Source organism: Gorilla gorilla, chromosome 18 (genome assembly GCF_029281585.2).
Source record: "Gorilla gorilla gorilla isolate KB3781 chromosome 18, NHGRI_mGorGor1-v2.1_pri, whole genome shotgun sequence".
Taxonomy (NCBI): Eukaryota; Metazoa; Chordata; class Mammalia; order Primates; family Hominidae; genus Gorilla; species Gorilla gorilla.
The window spans coordinates 76262494-76278355 of record NC_073242.2 but is presented as its reverse complement, the minus strand read 5'-3'; the positions used below and the strand labels follow the sequence as shown (position 1 = coordinate 76278355).

Below are 15862 nucleotides of genomic sequence, written 5' to 3'. Positions count from 1 at the left end.
GCATGTTCTCACTCGTAGGTGGGAATTGAACAATGAGAGCACTTGGACACAGGAACGGGAACATCACACACCGGGGACTGTTGTGGGGTGGCGGGAGGGGGGAGGGATAGCATTAGGTGATATAACTAATGCTAAATGACGAGTTAATGTGTGCAGCACACCAACATGGCACATGTATACATATGTAACAAACCTGCACGTTGTGCACATGTACCCTAAAACTTAATATAAAAATACAAAAATTAACCGGGTGTGGTGGCACATGCCTGTAGTCCCAGCTACTCGGGAGGCTGAGGCAGAAGACTTGCTTGAACCCTGGAGGCGGAGGTTGCAGTGAGCCCAGATTGCGCTGCTGCACTCCAGCCTGGGTGACAAAACGAGACTCGGGTCTCACACACACAAAAAAAGTTATTTTGTTAGTAGTTGCTCTCAGGATTACAATTAACATCGTAACTTAGAAACAATCTAGTTCATATTAATCCAGCTTAATTTTAGTAGCTTGTAAAAACTTTGCTCTAACATATCTCAGTTTACTTACTCCTCCTCAATTTGTACTATTATTGTCAATACAAATTACATCTTCAAGCATTATGAGACCAACAAGATGGTTTTATAATTATTGTTTCAAACAATAGTCTTTTATATCAGGTAAGAGAAAAGAGCTACAAACAAAAATATATTTATACCATATTTACCTACAGATCCTTTTTTTTTTTCCAACTTCGTCTTCGCAGAATACTTAGAGTTACCTTTAACAGTACTCTTTATTTATTTGTGTGGATTCAAATTACTGTCTAGTGTCCTTTCAGATCAGCCAGAATTCCCTTTAATATTTCCTACAAGTCAGGTGTGCTAATAACAAGTTCTTTCTGGTTTTATCTGGCAATATATTAATTTCCCCCCATTTTTGAAGGGTATTTTTGCTGGATTTTAGGCTTCTTGGCTGACAGTCTTTTTCTTTTAACACTTTGAATTTATCATCCTATTGCCTTCTAGCCTCCTGGGTTTCTGATGAGAATTGAGCTGTTAATCTTTCTGAGGATACCTTGTCCGTGATGAATTGCTTGTCTCTTGCTGCTGTCAACATTCAATCTTTGCCTTTCAAAATGTTAACTATGATATGATAGGCAGGGTTTGACTGTGATGTATCTTGGTGTGGATCTCTTTGAGTTTACCCTACTTGGCGTTCATTGAGCTTTTTGGGTGTACAGGTTAATGTTGCATTAAATTTAGATAGTTTTAGCCATTATTGCTTCACATATTTCTACCTCTTTCCTCTCTTCTGGGACTCCCATTATTGTTGGTATTCTTAATGGTGCTCCATATGTCTCAGAGGCTCTGTTCATTTTTTTTTATTCCCTTTTTTTCTATCCTTCAGACTAGATAATATGAATTGACATATCTTCAATTTTGCTGATTATTTCCTTGCCAGGTTAAATCTCCTATTGAGCTTTGCTAGTTAATTTTTCATTTCAGTTATTGTATTGTAGAATTTCAGTTTTGTTCTATTTTGTGATTTCTCTTTATTGTTACTGTGGTGAGACACTGTTCTCATAATTTTCTTCAGTTATTTAGACATGATTTCCTTTCCTTTAATTCTTTGAAGAATCTTTTCTTTTTTGACAAGGTCTCAGTCTGTTGCCCAGGCTAGAGTGCAGTGGTGCAATCATGGCTCACTACAGCCTCAACCTCCCAGGCTGAGGCAATCCTCCCACCTCAGCCTCCTGAGTAGCTGGGACCACAGGCACTTGCCACCATGCATAGCTAATTTTTTTAACTTTTCATGGAGACAGAGCCTCCCCATATTGCCAAGACTGGTGAACATGTTTATTATAGCAGATTTAAAGTCTTTGCCTAGTAAATCTAACATCTGTGCTTCCTTGAAGGCAGTTTATTTTGACTGTTTTTTTTTCCGCGATGTATGAGCCATACTGTTTCTTTGCATGTCATAATTTTTTTTATTGAAAACTGGACATTTTTAACTATATGTCAACTCCAGAAATCTTCCCAGATTTCTCCCATTGCCTGGGTTTGTGGTTTTTGCTCTTATTGCTGTTTGTTCAGTAACTTTCCCAGACTAATACTGTAAAGTCTTCATTTTTTGTTGTGTGTTGCCACTCAGCTTAATGGCCAGCTGTGATGGCCAGAGATTTCCTTAAAAGAGAGGTTAGGCCCTTCTCCAGTCTTTCTGGGGCACAAACATAGTGCTGCATATGTTCATGGACTTCTAGATTCCCAGAAATAAGTGAGAGCTTTTCAGAGTCCCCTATGAATATCTCATTTCCATTTTTCCTTTTAAGATTTGGTCAACCTCTCATTAACCCCAGCTGATAATCACTGCCTCAGGCAGCTGCAATGTTAAACAATTGCTGATGATTATTTTCTTTTATTTATTTATTTATTTATTATTATACTTTAAGTTTTAGGGTACATGTGCACAATGTGCAGGTTTGTTACATATGTATACATGTGCCATGCTGGTGTGCTGCACCCACTAACTCGTCATCCAGCATTAGGTATATCTCCCAATGCTATCCCTCCCCTCCCCCCACCCCACAACAGTCCCCAGAGTGTGATGTTCCCCTTCCTGTGGCCATGTGTTCTCATTGTTCAATTCCCACCTATGAGTGAGAATATGCGGTGTTTGGTTTTTTGTTCTTGCGATAGTTTACTGAGAATGATGATTTCCAATTTCATCCATGTCCCTACAAAGGACATGAACTCATCATTTTTTATGACTGCATAGTATTCCATGGTGTATATGTGCCACATTTTCTTAATCCAGTCTATCATCGTTGGACATTTGGGTTGGTTCCAAGTCTTTGCTATTGCGAATAGTGCTGCAATAAACATACGTGTGCATGTGTCTTTATAGCAGCATGATTTATAGTCCTTTGGGTATATACCCAGTAATGGGATGGCTGGGTCAAATGGTATTTCTAGTTCTAGATCCCTGAGGAATCGCCACACTGACTTCCACAATGGTTGAACTAGTTTACAGTCCCACCAACAGTGTAAAAGTGTTCCTATTTCTCCACATCCTCTCCAGCACCTATTGTTTCCTGACTTTTTAATGATTGCCATTCTAACTGGTGTGAGATGATATCTCATTGTGGTTTTGATTTGCATTTCTCTGATAACCAGTGATGGTGAGCATTTTTTCATGTGTTTTTTGGCTGCATAAATGTCTTCTTTTGAGAAGTGTCTGTTCATGGGGTTGTTTGTTTTTTTCTTGTAAATTTGTTTGAGTTCATTGTAGATTCTGGATATTAGCCCTTTGTCAGATGAGTAGGTTGCGAAGATTTACTCCCATTTTGTGGGTTGCCTGTTCACTCTGATGGTAGTTTCTTTTGCTGTGCAGAAGCTCTTTAGTTTAATGAGATCCCATTTGTCAATTTTGGCTTTTGTTGCCATTGCTTTTGGTGTTTTAGACATGAAGTCCTTGCCCATGCCTATGTCCTGAATGGTACTGCCTAGGTTTTCTTCTAGGGTTTTTATGGTTTTAGGTCTAACGTTTAAGTCTTTAATCCATCTTGAATTGATTTTTGTATAAGGTGTAAGGAAGGGATCCAGTTTCAGCTTTCTACATATGGCTAGCCAGTTTTCCCAGCACCATTTATTAAATAGGGAATCCTTTCCCCATTGCTTGTTTTTCTCAGGTTTGTCAGAGATCAGATAGTTGTAGATATATGGTGTTATTTCCTAAATAGACATCTACAGAACTCTCCACCCCAAATCAACAGAATATACATTTTTCTCAGCACCACACCACACCTATTCCAAAATTGACCACATAGTTGGAAGTAAAGCTCTCTTCAGCAAATGTAAAGGAACAGAAATTATAACAAACTTATCTCTCAGACCACAGTGCAATCAAACTAGAACTCAGGATTAAGAAACTCACTCAAAACCGCTCAACTGCATGGAAACTGAACAACCTGCTCCTGAATGACTACTGGGTACATAACGAAATGAAGGCAGACATAAAGATGTTCTTTGAAACCAACGAGAACAAAGACAAAACATACCAGAATCTCTGGGACACATTCAAAGCAGTGTGTAGAGGGAAATTTATAGCACTAAATGCCCACAAGAGAAAGCAGGAAAGATCCAAAATTGACACCCTAACATCACAATTAAAAGAACTAGAAAAGCAAGAGCAAACATATTCAAAAGCTAGCAGAAGGCAAGAAATAACTAAGATCAGAGTAGAACTGAAGGAAATAGAGACACAAAAAACCCTTCAAAAAATTAATGAATCCAGGAGCTGGTTTTTTTGAAAGGATCAACAAAATTGATAGACCGCTAGCAAGACTAATAAAGAAAAAAAGAGAGAAGAATCAAATAGACGCAATAAAAAATGATAAAGGGGATATAACCACCGATCCCACAGAAATACAAACTACCATCAGAGATTACTACAAACACCTCTACACAAATAAACTAGAAAATCTAGAAGAAATGGATAAATTCCTCGACACATACGCTCTCCCACGACTAAACCAGGAAGAACTTGAATCTCTGAATAGACCAATAACAGGAGCTGAAGTTGTGGCAATAATCAATAGTTTACCAACCAAAAAGAGTCCAGGACCTGATGGATTCACAGCCGAATTCTACCAGAGGTACAAGGAGGAACTGGTACCATTCTTTCTGAAAGTATTCCAATCAATAGAAAAAGAGGGAATCCTCCCTAACTCATTTTACGAGGCCAGCATCATCCTGATACCAAAGCCGGGCAGAGACACAAGCAAAAAAGAGAATTTTAGACCAATATCCTTGATGAATATTGATGCAAAAATCCTCAATAAAATACTGGCAAACCGAATCCAGCAGCACATCAAAAAGCTTATCCACCATGATCAAGTGGGCTTCATCCCTGGGATGCAAGGCTGGTTCAATATACGCAAATCAATAAATGTAATCCAGCATATAAACAGAACCAAAGACAAAAACCACATGATTATCTCAATAGATGCAGAAAAGGCCTTTGACAAAATTCAGCAACCCTTCATGCTAAAAACTCTCAATAAATTAGGTATTGATGGGACGTATTTTCAAGAAACTTTACAGTGATGGAGCTTGTTCACACAGAGCAAGCTCTCAGTCCATTAAAAAAAGACAAACCCTGAGAAGAGAGCTTTTCAGGGAGCTTCCAGAAAGGTCATATAGTGACATTTCTCTGGGAATGGATCTTTGGCGAGCTCTAAACCTGTTCTGCCCCCTCCAGTACCTGGTAGGCTCTTCATTTTCATAGCTACCCTACTTGCAAAGCTCTTGGTTTTCAAGGCTACTTCAGAGCTGGGGAGAAAGACATGGAAATAGAGCAATTTAAAACACAACAGAGGTAATTATTCTTACCAAAATTCAGCTATTTTTCTTAAATGAGTGCTCCTTGGATTCTTGCAAAGTTCTGAAAAAGTTGATTTCAACAGCTTTCTGCCAGTATTCTCATTGCTTTTATTGAGGAGCAGATTTTTTTGAGGTCCTTACCATTCCAGAAGTGATTCTGCACTACTCTGTTACACTAAAATATATTGGTCTACCTTGCACTTTAGATGGATCTTTTACCCGTGAATGGTTTTGTACTATCATGCATTGGTCATTTTGGAAATTTTGGTTTACTGAGTTATGCAGATCTTCCTCATGTTAACACATTTTATTGTATGATATTTTTAAATAACATTTGTTAATATTACCACTGATTGCCTCAGAACAGTTTCTTAAGTATTGGGAAGATATCAGGCTCACAGTGGCAGATCCAAGTTTTTCAAAATTAAAATATTCACTTAGAAGCTCAAATTTTATCATTAGCGACAAATACTGTCATTTGTTTTTCTGAAAGTGGCAGACTCACTTTGTCCATTTTCAAGAAAACGTTAGCTAAATACCCAAGTCAGAATCTCCGTTGTTTGGTGCCACTGCTAATTACCCATGTCTTTGTTTTTGCTCTGTTAGTACAAATGTTAACTCAGTGTAAAACGCAAATGATGTCTTAGTATTATTATGAAAATAGTTTTTACCTAATGTGACCTTCTGAAGGTATTTTGGGACCCCCAGGGGTTTCTTGTAACACTCTTTGAGAACCACTGTGTAGAGGAACTGGATCAGGATTTCTAGACCTTGTCTTCAAATATCAAAATGACTGGCCCGTGATGATAGGTGAGCTTCAGCTTTACAACTCATATCAGACACATGCTGACCTGATTTTTTTTAACTGAATACAGATAGGAAAGAAAACAATGCTTTTCCTTGCCCATCTGCAAGATAAGAATCTAGAGACAACATTTTGCTAATTCTCTCATGAAAGTAGTGTGTAGTACAAAGCGTAATATTCATCTTTCCACATAAAAATGTTTATTAAGTTTATTTTGCATATTTGTGTGATTTCTTCATGAATCATTTAATCAATTAGTAATGTCTTATGAGTAATTCCATCCTTATAGCAACCTATTTTCTCATAGCCATTGGAAGCATATGGACTTCTAAAAATCTTAAAATATCAGTCAGGCAATTGTGATGTTGATGAAATCATACTACTTCTTACCATCCTGGAGAAAAATCATTGTTAAAGCATCAGTAGCCTATCTAAATGTCATTATTAACTTTTCTATACTTTTCTGGGAAGATCAGTAGAATTTTGAGGCTGAGAAAAATATTCAAAAGAATGTAAAGCATTTCTTAAACATTTTGTCATCTTAGGATGTCCATTGCAATCTTCGGTTTCTTTATGTTCTATTTAATTAGCCTTGGTTTCTAAAGAGAAGGAGTATATCATTTTATTCAAGGTTTGAGGAATGTTCCAGAAATAGGAAACAAGTTAGAGATAGACCTCACCATTGTAACTGAGGCACTGTCAATCCATCAGAATTTTCTTAAATGAAAAATAATGTATTCTCTAAATGTGCAGGAGTTTAAATGTGGTGGAACTAATCATCAGTATTTTTTATTCTATCGTAATTATTGTGGATGGATTTTATTTATGTTGATATTTTAGTGGGAAAATGTAAACCATGTCCAATCCCTCCCTGAAGGGAAAAAGCAATGCTATATTCAACAGAATATTTGGTCTTAGAAATACCCAGTTAAAATAATGAACTAAATAAATGCAACTATTAAATCATTTAAAGTCTTAAGAATTTTCTACTAATCAGGTTTTCTTTTTGTTTGTTTATTATTTTTTAACACTAAGATCCTAGGAAACAACAGGTTTTCTTTTGATGTGCTGTTAATGGAAGGGGTCTCTAGGTAACTGTCATCTGTGTAAGAATTTTTTGCTTTGAAAGAAATTTGCCTGAAACTTCCAATAATTCACTTATTTTCCAAGCCTTAACTATTTTTTTTTTCTATTGCAGCCCTTTGGAGTGAATCAACCTGGACCTTATATCATGTATACAACTGTAGATGCAAATGGGTATCTGAAAAATGGATCAGGTAAGACCAGATACATTGTCCATAATGTATAAAAGCTTCTTCAGTCAATATATTAGCAAGGTAAACTGGTGGAAAAAATTATGTTTTCACACTCCTTAATAACATCTTCACTTTTATTATACTTAGTCTTTCCGTAGACTTACATTGGTAGATTATAAAAGGTTCTTATGACAAAAAATGTTCACTTTCAATTCTTCATATATCCCTATTATGATGGAGCCAACTCATTATCCTTATTTTTTAGTTGAAGTAGCAGAGAGATTGGGTGAAATTACTTGTGTTATCTTGGTCAGAAAGTGAAGTGCAAATTAGTTAATTAAGTTCATCTTAGAAGACGTATAAATTAAGAATCCAATTAATAGTATAATATAAACTACTCCTAGTTTTTTTTATTATGTAGAATAGAAGCTGTAATACATAGAGAGGGTTTTTTGATATATTATTATAAAGAAAAAATCTGGTTATACATTTAAATAATAAAGGAAAATGCAATTAAGACAATAAAAGAAATAAGATTGAGCAAAGGATGTCTGCTTTTAACAGATGGCTGACTGACTGAGGTTAGATCCAAATTACAGTAAATACAACTGTGATAATTCCAGTTATCTAAAGAAGAAAGGGAATCTGAATATGCTTCTTTTAAGATGCCTAGAGTTTTAACCATGAAGAAGTATAAGCAGAGTTGCTGTCACTCCTCTATTTTTTTGGCCAAAAAAGAAAAAGGAAGAACTCATTATATGGACATTGCCATGTTATATAATGGCCTTACTAAATCAAATATACCCCAGAGTGAGTTTACTTTTTTAGCTAATTGCACACGTTTAAGAGTCTCAGTTGTACTGCTTGCTTCAGCACAGAAACATTCCATATAACAAAATTTTTTTAAAAATTCAAGGAGAAATTAACAAACACAATTATACTTTATTTATTTATTTATTTATTTATTTATTTATTTATTTGAGACAGAGTCTCACTCTGTTGCCCAGGCTGGACTGCAGTGGCGCGATCTCAGCTCACTGCAAGCTCCACCTCCCGGGTTCCCGCCATTCTCCTGCCTCAGCCTCCCGAGCAGCTGGGACCACAGCCGCCTGCCACTACACCCGGCTAATTTTTTATATTTTTAGTAGAGATGGGGTTTCACCTGTGTTAGCCAGGATAATCTCCGTCTCCTGACCTCATGATCAGTCTGCCTCGGCCTCCCAAAGTGCTGGGATTACAGGCGTGAGCCACTGCACCTGGCCACAATTATACTTTAATATACCACTGTCAGTCACAGCAGTTCAAGATAAATAAGGATATAGATAATTTGAACAAATTACTTCTTTATGTTTTTAATTCATGTACATATTAAACCTTTACAAAAAAGGCTCTGGGACCAGCTGGTTTTATCAGTTAATTCTTTTATACTTTGAAGATGCAGATGATTTCAGTGCTAGGTAAGACGTTCCAGAAGACAGGATGACAAGATGAAGTTACTTATTGCATTTCATGAACCTAGTATAACTCGGGCAGAGCCAGCATACTCAAAACCAAAAACTAAGTTCACTGGTGGGATATCAATGAAAATCCTATCTAAAACCTAACAACTTAAATTTGTCTGTATTTTTAAAGAATTGCTTACTTAACGTAATCAAGTAGATGATTATCTAAGGAATGCACTGATGGCTTAAAATGGGAAAATCTCTTAATTGTTATAGCAGTGCATCAGTTTTTAAAATACTTTCTTTTTCTTTTTTTTTCATATAATGATACATTGTGTACATCTCTCCATATCTGTTCATACAGATAATCCTGATTTCTTTGGGGGCTATTTTGTATAAAGATACAATAGCTACTCTAGCCAATCCTCTATTTTTTGTTTTACTATAATACAACAATACAACAGTAAACATCTATTTGCATATATTTTTATGCAGTTAAATGAATAATTCAGGCCAGGTGCTCATGCCTGTAATCCCACCACTTTGGGAGACCAAGGCGGGTGGTTCACTTGAGGTCAGGAGTTCAAGACCAGCCTGGCCAACATGACAAAGCCCCATTTCCACTAAAAATACAAAAGCTGCACGTGGTGGCGGTGGCCTGTAATTCCAGCTACTCAGGAGGCTGAGGCATGAGAATCACTTGGACCTGGGAGGTAGATGTTGCAGTGAGCCGAGATCACACCACTGCACTCCAATCTTGGTGAAGGAGTAAGACTGTCTCAAAAAAATAAATAAATAAATAATAAAATAATAAAATAATTCTCACTTCATAGAAAAAAGTTAATAAAAAATTAACATTTATCTTGAGGAACACAATTTCAAGAGATTCACTTTCCACTTTGTACATTTCTGTAACTGTTGACTAGTTTTCTGTTCTTTTTCATTGTTTAAAAAAGATGCGCTGGGTGCAGTGGCCCATGCCTGTAATCCCAGCACTTTTGGAGGCCAAGGTGGGCGGATCACCTGAGGTCAGGAGTTTGAGACCAGCCTGGCCAAAATGGTGAAACGCTGTCTCTACTGAAAATGCAAGAAAAAAGAAATTAGCCAGGTGTGGTGGCACATGCCTGTAGTCCCAGCTACTTCGGGAGGCTGGGGCAGGAGATTCATTGAACCTGGAGGCAGCAGTTGCAGCGAGCTGAGGGCATTGCACTCCAGCTGGGTGACAAGAACAAAACTCCATCTCAGAAAAAAAAAAAAAAAATGGGATTCTTGATTCAGTCAACAAAATTTTCACCAAACTTATACTGCAAACTAGACATTGGCACCTAGTATTGAACTCCATTCAGTAATATTCACTACCCATTACTATTTTTTTAAGTGAATGGAACAATATTTACTTAGCATGATTTTTAAAAATCTACCCCAAAACAGTAATGGAACATTAGATTTATTCTTATTATATCTAATATTTACCTGTTTCTAGATTGGAGTAGAAATCGGGAGGGAATTTGTAGGCATAAAAGGAAATGAAAAAATATCTAAGGTAAAAATAAATGCAGTTGAGTGCATAAATCAAATGAATGCATAAATTTTCATGGCAGAACACTGAAAACAAAAATAAAAAGCCCTCACAAACTTGAAAAAAATCTAAATAGAGATATAATAAATTATCCCATTTTATAATATTCTCCAGCCTACAAAATATTTTAAGATAACTTTTGATGTTTATAATAGTTGGAGGAAGACATATCTGCATGTAAAATCCAAATTGTATGTGCGTTATTTTAAGTGTGTCTGTGTGTAGGAAAAATATCTAAACAAAATGACGCATAAAATGTTACCACAATTATCTCTTGGTCATGGGAATGCAAATTGTAGGTGTGTGATTTTTAAGTGTGTCTGTGTGTAGGACAAATATATAAACAAACTAACGTATGTTACTATGATTATCTCTTGGTTTTTGGATTTTATATATTTCTTTGCATTTTTGTTTACTAAATATATATTGCTTTTTAATTTAAGAAAAAGGTTTTAAAATATTTCAAACATATGCTGTATTTCATGCATAAAATGTATTCTAAGCAAGGAAGTAGCACTTAATTTAATTGACTGAGGGAGTGCCATCATGAAACCCTGCCCCAAATTTTAAAGGATGAAAATTCCCAGTTTAAATGTTAAGCATGTTGAACTCCAAAGAAACATTACTGGGCTAAACCGTACCTTCCATCCCATCCTACCCCATCAGCAGAGAATGTTCCACTGTAGGAAGAGGATGACTACATTTACGTATTTCGGAAACTACAGCCTTGGGTTTCTCCTAGAGCATCTGAGAGTCACTCACTACCCATTGTCGGGTCATAAAATTAATGTAGTAGCTTTTAGAGTATTTTACTTAATAGAATAAAAGAGAACAGTAGAAAACAATCTATTGATCAGAGTACATCCCAGATGGTAAAGTATTGTTTCATGAAATTTTTATTTAGTTGTGTGTGCATGTGTGTGTTTTCACACTGGGTAATAACATAGGATGTAGTTTTTATTGTGGGCTGTGATCAGAAAAGTTTGAAAACCACTGCCAGAGAGAAATAACAACAACATAAATTAATATTATTCAGTAAAGGCCTGGCCCAATTATCCTATTGCTTACAGATAGATTATCATTCTTACCCATTACTCTGCAGTCTTAGTCCATTTCCTAGCAAAGCCTGAATGGCCAAACATTATTAGAGAGTTACATTACAGAGGAGTCATTAATTTTCTAAATAATAGTTCCTGTAACAGATTTAAAAAATAAAAATAAAGTACATTTATTATAAACTTTTTAGGAGCTTAAACTCCTCTGGTTTTGAATCTAGGATTTTGTTTACTACTCTTGTAAATTACCCAGGGATCTGCAATGGGCATCCAAATTGCCTAAACAATATTTGATAAGAACTTAATAGAATCGAGTACATTGGCAAAATTTTGTAGACTAGTGAGTTGTTGGTCATTTATGAATAATAACATTATTAGACCAAGAATTGCTTTTCTACCCCATAAATGACTTATTTGGCCATACTGTTTAAATCCAGAGCAAAATCATTTTCCTTTTTCCTCTGTGGTTACTATTTGTTAATATATCTGAGAAAAACATAAGTAACCTTTGCCTTCTGTGTACCCTTAGTGTATGCAAGAAGTGATGTTAAGCAATCACATACTGTGATGTAGGGGAAAAAATATGTCTTCTACGACACACACTCATTCAACACAGAACACATCTGTGACCAGATATGTAGGGTTTTACCCCACATCAACCTATTCTCCAACACAAGCTAGGTATCTCATAATTTAATTCAATTCTGACACTTTCTGGAGGCAGACTCATATCCCACAGTTAAGGGCTCAGTCTCACAAGATTTTCCCCACTTTGGATGCTAATCACAAGTCCAGGCATCCAGTATTTCTGATGGAGAGTCTATAAATTGGCATTTCCCATGACTCACTCCTTCATCAAGTTCAGTCATTTGCTGGAATGGCTCACAGAACTCAGGGAAACACTTACTTACATGTACTGGCTTATTATAAAGATATTATGAAGGATACAGATCAACAGCCACATGAAGAAATACATAAGGTAAGGTTCAGAAGGGTCCTGAGCACAAGTCTTATGGAACTTGGGGTGCACCACACTCCCAGCCCATGGATGTATTCAGTAACCCAGAAGCTCTCCAAATCCTATCCTTTTGGGATTTATAGAAGCGTCATTGTGGAGGCATTATTGATTAAATTACTGGCCATTAGTAATCAACTCAACCTTCAGCCCCCTCCCCTCCCGTGACATAGCAATTCTAATTGCATCAAAAAACAGAGCTGCAAAATGTATGAAGCCAAAATTGAACTGAAAGGCGAATAGACAAATCTACATTTATAGTTGGAGACCTCAATATCTCTCTCTCAAGATTTGGCAAACAGTTGGAAAATCAGCAAGGATACAGAACTCAGCAATATCATCAACCAACAGGATCTAGTAGACATTTATAGAATAATCTGCCCAACAACAGCAATACATTCTTTTCAAATGCCCATGGAACATATACTAAAATATACTGAGTTCTGGGCAATTAAAAAATTTTAATTTAAAAACCTCAAAAAATTTAAACAAGTGAAACCATAGAGAGTATTCTCCAACCACAATGAACTTAAAATAGAAATCAACAACAGAAATTCCTGTTGTAAAATCTCTAAACACTTGAAACTTAAACATCTTATTTCTAAATAATCCAGAGGTCAAAGAGAAATTTTCAAGGGAAATTTTTAAAATATATTGAGCTGAATGAAAAGAAAAATACAACATATCAAAAACTTGGGGACACAGCCAAAGCAGTGCTGAGAGGAAAATTATAACAATGCATGTGTATAAGAGAAAAGAGTAAGTCTCAAATTAATAACGTAAGCACCCACCTCAACAACCTATGAATAGAAAAGCAAACCTAAAGTAAACAAGAGGAAGGAAATAAATAAGAGCAGAAGTTATTGAAATTCAAAACAGAAAAACAAAAGATAAAATCAGTTAAACAGGAAATAAACAAAATTGACAAATCTGTACCAGGACTGACCAAAAAAAAAGAGAGAGGAGCCATAAATTGCCAGTGTCAGGAATGAATCAGATGACTCACTGTGGACCCTGAAGATATCAAAAGGATAATAAGGGAATAATATGCACATGCATTGGACATCTTAGAAGAAATGGACAAACTGCTTGAAAAACACAAACTATCACAAATTATCCAATATAAAATATATCATTTGAATAATCTTAAAATTACTAAGGAAATTGGGTTCATAATTTTAAAACTTGCAAAAAAGAAATAGGTAGACCCAAATGGTAAGAATTATACCACACATTTAAAATACAGTTAACTGGTAGAGTGCGATGGATGGCTCATGCCTGTAATCCCAGCACTTTGGGAGGCCAAGGCGAGAGGATCACTTGAGTTCAGGAGTTTGAGACCAACCCAGGCAATATAGTGAGATCCTGTGTCTACAAAAAAAAATTTTTAAATAAGCCAGATGTAGTGGCATGTGCCCATAGTCCCAGCAATTCAGGAGGCTGAAGTGGGAGGATCACTTGAGCCCTGGAGGTCAAGGTTACAGTGAGCCACAATTGCACCACTGCACTCTAACCTGGGTGACACAGCAAGACCCCGTCTCAAAAAAATAAAATAGAGTTAACTTCAAATTCTGTACAATCTCCTTTAGAAAAAAAAGGAAAATTTTCTGGTTTGTAGGTTTACCCTGATACCAAAACCAGACAAAGACAGTACAAAATCCCTGTAGACAGATAGTCCTCATGAATATAAATACAAAAATCATGAAAAACGTATTAGTGGGACAAACATGGTAGCTCATGCCTGCAATCCCAGCACTTTGAGAGGCCGATGTGGGAGAATCACTTGAGCCTAGGAATTTGAGACCAGCCTGGGATACACAGTAAGACCCCTTCTCTACCAAAAAAAAAAAGAAAGAAAAGAAATTAGTGAGTAGAACACATACAGCATTATATAGAAAGAATTATACACCATGATCAAGTGGGGGTTATGCCAGGGACACAATGCCAGTTCAAGATTAAAAAATCTATTAGTGTAGTACACCACATTGACAGAGTAAAGAAGAAAACAAACCACATGGTCATATTAACTGATGCCGAAAAAGCACTGAAGTTTAAACTATTCATGATAAAAACTGTCATAAAAATAGGGATAGAGAATAACTTCCTGAATTTGATAAAGAATGTTTACAAGAAACCTTCAGCTGAATTTATGCTTAATGATAAAAGACTGAATGGTCTGCGTCAAAGATTAGGAACTAAGCAAGGATATCGCCTCTAAACACTCTAATTGTGAATTCACTGGAATAAGGCAAGAAAAGGAAACAAAAGGCAACCAAGTTGAAAGGAAAGAAGTAAAACCATCACTATTTCCAGATGACATAATTGTATACATAGATGACCTCCAGGAATAAAAAACACACACTCAGCAAAAACTGCTTCAACCAAGAAGTACATTCAGCAAGGTTGCAGGATACAAGAACGCAAAAATCAGTTGTGTGTCTGTACATTATCAACGGATACATAGACACCAAAATTAAAAATACATTTCTATTCACAATCACTCAAAAAATGTGAAATACTTAAGTATAAATTTAACAAAACATATAGAGGACTTATATGTTGAAAACTACGCAATGCCAGTGAGAGAAATCAGTGGTCTAAATAAATGAAGAGATACGCAAGGTTCATAGATTGGGAGATTTAAGAGAGAGAGATATCAGTTTTCCATAAATTGCCTTGCAGGTTTAACACAATTCCTTTCCACGTCCCCGGAACGATATTTTGTAGATATAGACAATTTCATTAGAAAATATATATGGAAAGGCCAAGGAGCTATTAAGTTACTGCAAAAGTAATTGTGCTTTTTGTCATTTTTTAATGGCAAAACCACAATTACTTTTGCACCAACCTAATAGAACTGAAACAATTGGAAAAAGAAGAATAAAATAGGTGGAATTCGTCTATGTAATTTCAATTATAGCTGCAGTAATCAAGACTGTATGGTATTGGCAGAAGTACAGACACATTGATTATGAAATGGAAGACAGAACCCAGAAATAAGCCCATACAAACATGCCTACCTCATTTTTGACAAAGGTGCAAAAAGCAATAAAGGAAAGATAGATTTTTCACAAAGTTACAAAAAGGAATTCAAAGTGGATCATGGACATAAATGTAAAATATGAAACTATAGATCTTCTAACAAGAATCATGAGGATATTTTCTGGATTTAAGGCTTGGCAAAGAGTCCTTAGACTTTACACCAAAAGCAAGATCCATTAAAGGAAATATTTACAAGACTTCATCAAAACTTAAATAGTTTTGCTCTGTGAAAGACCCTGATAAAAGGATGAAAAGACAATCTACAGCCCGAAAGAAAAATATTTGCAAATCACATATCTAACAAAGGTTCAATATC

The 15862-nt window shown here is 35.9% G+C and overlaps 1 protein-coding gene and 1 long non-coding RNA gene across 8 annotated transcripts in view; one reads left to right on the top strand and one right to left on the bottom strand.

Moving 5' to 3' along the window:
• Nucleotides 1–15862, bottom strand: part of LOC134757506 (uncharacterized) — a 114137-nt gene that overhangs the window by 32494 nt on the left and 65781 nt on the right. The window lies entirely within an intron of this gene.
• Nucleotides 1–15862, top strand: part of ITFG1 (integrin alpha FG-GAP repeat containing 1) — a 304948-nt gene that overhangs the window by 235064 nt on the left and 54022 nt on the right. For all 6 annotated transcript variants that reach the window (XM_031003060.3, XM_055366735.2, XM_055366738.2 and 3 more), the window contains one exon: nucleotides 7356–7434. In XM_031003060.3, the coding sequence (XP_030858920.1) occupies nucleotides 7356–7434 (79 nt within the window). The remainder of the gene's footprint in view (nucleotides 1–7355; nucleotides 7435–15862) is intronic.